Genomic DNA, 6885 nt, shown 5'->3' with positions numbered 1-6885 from the left:
TTGTTAATAATAAGTTAATAGATGTTGCCTATATTTCCTTAAGGTTTATTTATTAACATTGTAGCTTGACTCTGTTTCTTAAAATATAAATTTATTTTTGTTGTTTCTAGGAAATATTGTTCAGTAACTTGTCAGTTAACTCGCGAAATAATTTACAGTTGTCATCTATTGTAATGTTTTCGGTTGTATCTGTTGAAATATTGAATACAAGTCTACAGATGTAATTCAGTTTTGTTGGGTCAGTAGTAAGTTTAAATTTGTTGTATTGTGTTCAGTCTTGTGTTCCTAATATTAGAAAAAAACAATGAATTGTTTGAATGGTTTCACAGGAAGATTACTAGAGTGGTATTTAATATATAGGAATGTCATTTGAGGTGCGGTTTTGATTTCTAAAATTGTTTATTTTTGTAAGAAATAAGATTTAGCGGGTGCATGATTAATTGAAATATTTCAAACTGCTTGCTCTTGAAAGAAAATGAGTTGGAGTGGATCTGATTCTGGTGTTTGGGATTGTGAAGAGAATAGATAGTTTGGCATATTGTATTTTTACACCTTTATCACTCAGAATTAGACTAGGGGATATAAGTATAAATTTTGTAAGGTAACCGTAACCTTCATCTAAGACACTTTTTTTCCTAACAGGATGGTTGGTCTTTGGAACGTGTTGCCTTCAGGTGTTGTAGAAGCAGTAAATTTAAATTAGTTTAAAAGAAAGTTTCAAAAGTATATGAATTATGCAGGCTGACTTTAATGATTTTTTTTCAAAGTGAGTTTAAAGTGTTGAATAACCGACATGTTGCAATTCGTTATCTTATGTTAACTCATTTCACAGGTGGATGACAAGCAAATCAATATATTTATTTACTATCAGTTAGAAATCTGTAAAGTCAAAGTTCATACTTTTTTTACGTTTTGAAAATTATAAACTAATAAATAAAGATACAATTAGCGTAAACTGCATTGTTACACCATGGTTATTCCGCCCTCTTTATTTACTATCTTAATTCAACCCATATTTCACACTTGTTGTTCACGGAATATTGTTATATAATCTATCTTCGAAAATCAAAACTTTACCGTCACATCCTTAGAAGTTTGAGTTTTGCAGACGTTTTAACTTTTAGGCTTAACTTCCTGAACTTAATTTTATCCTCTAAATTCTGCAGCTCCCCAGCGAACAAGCCCCCTAGTGGGACAGCTGTATGTCTGCTAATTTACAACGCTAGAAATCTGGTTTCAGTAGCCGTGGTAAGCAAAACACAGATAGCTCATTGTGTATCTTTGTACTTAACTTCAAACAAAGAAGGTCCGGTATGGCCAGCTGGTTAGAGCGATCGACTGGTAATCAGAAGGTCGCGGGTTGGAACCCCTATTACACTAAACATGCTCGCCCTTTCAGCCGTAGGGGCGTTATAATATAATATTATAGCATTACGTATTGATTTCCACTACAAATAAATATTTTGAACATACTTAATGAACTTTTTATACATGGATTTGGGATTATTAAAACAGCTTAAGGAAGGTTTGTTTTGTTTTGTTTTTGAAGGGGAGTGCTCACTCCTGCCCTATGGACCCGATGCCACTGCGTTTATTTCAGAAATAATTGCTTTTGATGTTTTTTCTTTTTTCTGCTCTTACAGCGACATCTATCCGGCGATAACATAGTAAGTGCGATGGCGGTAATTTAGGATATTCGTATACCGTTTGCATTTTTAATCTGCAGGGAAATATCTTTGGGTGTATTGAAGTTCCGCGCTTTATTTCTTAGAAATAAATGGTAGGAAGTCATTTTAGTAAGGTATTTTGTGTTTAGCCCGAGTTAGGCATAATGATTCCAACTGCTATCAGTACTAGTTCATTAACTATTAATTCAATGATTGTTGGTGTTACTGTTACTTCTCAGATACTGTTACTAATTCCTATATAAATGTAATTATAACTGTACAGTTTAATAACAATGGTAAACGTAATCTGCCATTACTGCTACCAGTCTAAAACCAATATTATGATGAAGTACTTTAGTAGTTATATAAAATTGCTTTTGGTGGAACAGTGATAAGATTATTCTTTCTTGCTTATTCGACTTTTCAGTGAACAGCAGTTATACTTGTAATTAATTGTCTTTCGATTGTTTATTTTCATGTTTTTGTACTTTTTGATATTTTATCGTCATTATCAGATTTTTTAAACTGTTTACATTTTTCAGTATTGTTGAAATAAGGCTACAATTCCTGATTCCTATTTCTGCAAAAAATAAAACATTAAACTCACCTTTTCAGGAAATCATAAATTCTGAAATATCTGTACATGCAGTGTTCTGACCTTCACTCTGTCTGATGGAAACAAATTCCTTGAGTTACTTATCCTGTTAGAAAAATAAAACAGCTTTAACTGGTGCCTAGTGTGTCTTTTCCAAATGTTAATCTGTTCTCTTGTCATATTAGTACTGGAATACAACACAAAGAAATTGGAGGTTTATGTTATCAGTTGTCCAGGTAATAACTGTAATGGTCAGTAATACGTTACTATTAGACCTATTACATTAGTAAACACTACTATTTCTTTGTATAGTTCCCTTGAGGATTTTCAAGAATTAGAAGACAGTATGATAGTATTCCAACCACAATATATTTGTCATATTCATTGCTGAAAACCCATTTACATCAATCCAGAGCACTTCAGGGGTACAACAAATTCAGTAGACCTCAGAACACTATTTGTACAAGTTATTTTATACACTAGAGTCTTGTGGACTTTAATAAGAACATCCATACCCCTCTAAGCAGCATTGGAAATGAAGGGTGAATCAAATGGGTATGAGATCCAAATTTTGAGGAATTGTTTCACATCCATATGAAAATGGACTGCACCAGAGTACAGTCACATTTTAATAATGTCAGTGACTGTCTTCCAATCAGTAAGACCATGTCTTATGAACATAATAAAGGATTAAAAACTTTTAAGCCTAATTAATTAATGGTTCTTCTGTAGAGACAAAACAAAAATATATGAATAATTTCATGTATTCTTTTCTTGATTTAGCCCTCTGTCAGTTTGGAAACTTATAAGTTTTAATTCATTTCTCGTTATCTTTTAGTTCAAGTTGTATTACTGAAGAATAATTTTCAGTTGTTGTTTTATGTTTTTCCTAACTATAAGATTATAGACAGTGTATACTCTTCATAGCAGTAGTGTGGCAGATGAACTTGAAGCTTCTAGGACAGGAAAACTACATGAAAAGACATAGAAATCAAACTTTTCACTATGAATACTTTTGTGTTCTCTTTGTGAAACAAGATAATTAAGTATAGAACTTTCTGTTGACTGAGTTGTAAATGTAGGTGTGAATATCACAATAAGATAGTAATTGGTATATAACAGTCTCAGTGGATATGTAGTTCTTTAGATACCATTGCTTAGGAAAGGTAATCAATTAAAAAGGCTGAAATGAGCATTAGACTTAAAGCAATGTGATAATGAAGAACTGGCCATTGTTTGCTGATCAAGCAGCGTACAAGCTACAGTGAAACATGTGGGTACAAGATTATAATCAGTACTTCCTAATGAGTATTGTTTATAACTTGTATTGAATCAGAATTCTCCTATGAAAGTGACATTATCTCAACAGACATAACTAATAAAAATTTTCTTTATTTAACTTTATTGTGGCTCTGTTAATAATGTGAAAGCCATTATTTTCTGGTGGATGAAATAATTAAGGATAATTATACATAATGTTAAAATAAACTACTTTAAGCTAGAAATGTCCTTTTACATTAATATGTTAAAATAATATATAACTCTGATGAGAAACTAAATGTTGTTTGAATCAACACATCCTGATGATGAGTGATACAGACTGTTTTCACCAGGGGGAGCTATTGTACCTCTCACTTTACAAAATTTTAAGGGGGAAGTCAATAAAGGATTAGCATCAGTGTTTATTTTTCTTGAAGTTTAATGTCCAAAGATGGCCATGAAGGACCAATTCCTTGTTATCTATGTTACATAATAAAGTGACGTGTATGTGTCATCTACAGTACATCTTATTTGTTCATTTTGCGAAAATATCTCGTTTTTCACATGTATGTTTGTGATCTCACTCTGCAAGTTTTTCCAGGAGCAATTTGGCCCACAAATTTTTTTTTAAAATCTTCTGTGCTTTCATAAATGTACTTCTGAAAAAAATTCTTTATTTCCCTTTAGTAAGCTGTACTGTATAAATATGGAGAATCCTAAGCATAAACCAACAAAAACTTTGAGGCAGCCTTGTAAAAAAGGGGAGAAAAGCAATCAGCTGACTAAACAGATGACACGGAGAAGAATGAAGAAAGAAACTGAGCAGAAAAAGACCCTAAATACACCCACTTTAAAACAGATGGTGTGTATCAAAGATTTGTACTATTTTCAACTTTATATGTGGATTGTAATCTTTGAAATATTGTATGTTTAGTGTTTAAATTGAAAGTATTTTGTTTCATTAAAATGAGTTTATCTCTGTATATTATCAAAATTGTTATACAGGAATTAAAGAGGTAATATTTGTACTGCATGTAATTATTATGATTTCACATTTGATTTTCACATACATTTTTCTGATAATTCATTTCTGTTGGTTTTTTTTTAAGAATAATGGTGAATTAGAAACTGACATAAAAGTTCTGGAACGACAATGGGAAATAAAAGATGTCGTTGCAGAAGCAACTAACATTCCAACAGCTGTTGCTGAAAAGGTCCTTGATTTGTTTGATCAAGAATGTACAATTCCATTTATTGCTCGATACAGAAAACAGATAACTGGAGGTATGGAAGCGGAGAAGTTAAGAGAAGTTCAGCAAGCTTACGAAGAAGTCCGGTAAGGTGCAAAAGAAAAAAAATCCATATAAGTGCATCATTAAAATACATTAGATATATATATATATATATGTGTGTGTGTGTGTGTGTGTCTGTGTGTGCATCTGTAAAAATTTGATAGTTTCTACCCAATGACAGAAATGTTATTGTTTTTTGTAACTTTTAGTGTTTGCTAATGTGGTTTCATTTCAGTAGTAAACTACTTGATTTCCATGCATATCTATTTCTAAGAAAAGTAAAAATTAAATCCATTCTCCATTTTTTGGGAAATTATTGATTTCCATCTTAAGCTTTTGAAAATTGTTGGTTTTTACTGTAATTAATTACATACGTTAATCAATCTGTTAGGAAACTCTCAAATGAACTCTGGCCTGTCTTTTGTTTCTGCCAGACCTTTTACCCTTGTTTTCAGAATACAACATAAAGAAATCAGAAGCCTTTATCCTATTGATACTTTAAATAATATTGTATTGTTATCCTTCTTTTTCCAAGTGAAAATAATAACTCATCTCTGTTAAATAACCTTTCCATCTCTGGAAACATTTTAGTACCTTCCCTCTGAAACTTCACAAAAATATTGATTCCTTTTGCTGAATAATCAGATTGAAACTGTTCCAAGTGAGACTTGAGTAGTAATTTGTTTAAAGAGGAAATTGTGACTGTTGATTTCTATTCAGCATGTCTGTAAATGCATCCTATAATTCTGTTGGTTCTACAGGGTGTTCAGAAATTTACTGTGCACATGTATATGTATGTTATTACAAAACTGCACAGTGACTTTCCATACACCCTGTGCAAACAGTAGATTACTGTCTCAATGGCTTGACCAATTTATCTACTGTTCAATTATCATGATTCTTTTCTTCAAAATTTGTTATTTTGTAGTTAGAATTACTCATTTGTTTAAAGTGACCAAGAAACTACTACATTAATAATTATATCATTAATGTAATAAGACAGATTCTCAGAAAGTAACCTCCTGAGACACTCCACTTGTAACATGTTCAGTTTCACTGGACCCTACTAATATATACCTCACTAATATATCTTGCAATGTTTCTTTTATTACAATTTTTGACTTTATAGAGTTAAGATGACTGGTCTATAATTTTTAGGTCAGGTCTTGCAGCACTCTTTAGAATACTGAATAATGTTAACAACTATCCAGTGCTCAAGCACTTGCTCTTTGTCCGATGACCTACCACAAACAAAAGAAAGACCCATAGATCCAATATTTGACCTTCTCTGAAAATCTGGACAAAACTTTGTTGGTCCTGAAGGTTTATATATTACTTTATCTTTCTTTCTATACTCATACTTTATATGATTTACGTCTCTTCCAGTTTTCCTCTATAATGTTAAGAGTAAGTAATATTGCTAATGTCCTGTAAAGGTTAAGATAGTTACACACTACATCACTCATATAATGACTGAACTAGCCATAACTTTTACTCTTCTATGACTAATTTAGAAGTAATTTTGTCAGCCATGTTTAGGTAATTTGTTTTTGTTTAATTTTATGAAAATGTGACATTCTTATTGATAAATGCTGAAAGGCCATAAAAATTTACTAATCATTTTATTAATGTATAATTTGTGTATATTAATTGTTAGAAACTCTTATTGCTTTTGTCATTAGTCTGATTCCCCAAGGAGGGGTGAATGGATGGTGCTCATAGATGTAATACAAGTTTGATGATCCTATGTATACCTCATAGAGGTAGGAGTATGATATACAGTGGTTGTAGTGTTTTGGTTTGAATTGCTTGTATTTTTTTGTGTGAATCTAATTTCCTGAAATGTTGTTTCAGCTAGCTGTAAGAAGTGTTCTCTCTAGGCTGCATGGCCACACAACCACCAGTCAAATGCTGCATACTTAATTATTCTAACTGTGCACAACCTGGATAACAGTGGGGAGTATCAACATGTTGATGACGTCAATAACTCTAGCAGTTGATAGGTGTAAAACCCAAATAAACAAGTAACATTGCAAAGTGATTTAATGGTTCAGTAGAGTTGATGGTCTAG

The 6885-nt window shown here is 31.8% G+C and overlaps 1 protein-coding gene across 1 annotated transcript in view; it reads left to right on the top strand.

Moving 5' to 3' along the window:
- The first annotated feature begins 1606 nt into the window (after positions 1–1606).
- The window catches only part of LOC143247234 (S1 RNA-binding domain-containing protein 1-like), a 49573-nt gene continuing 44294 nt past the window's right edge, over positions 1607–6885 (top strand). The window contains exons 1-3 of the mRNA XM_076494946.1: positions 1607–1667; positions 4210–4384; positions 4632–4858. Of these exons, the coding sequence (XP_076351061.1) occupies positions 4229–4384; positions 4632–4858 (383 nt within the window). The 5' untranslated portion in view covers positions 1607–1667; positions 4210–4228. The remainder of the gene's footprint in view (positions 1668–4209; positions 4385–4631; positions 4859–6885) is intronic.

Source organism: Tachypleus tridentatus, chromosome 3 (genome assembly GCF_004210375.1).
Source record: "Tachypleus tridentatus isolate NWPU-2018 chromosome 3, ASM421037v1, whole genome shotgun sequence".
Taxonomy (NCBI): Eukaryota; Metazoa; Arthropoda; class Merostomata; order Xiphosura; family Limulidae; genus Tachypleus; species Tachypleus tridentatus.
Note: the sequence above shows the minus strand (reverse complement) of the source record. Positions and strands in the feature narration are given on the sequence as shown.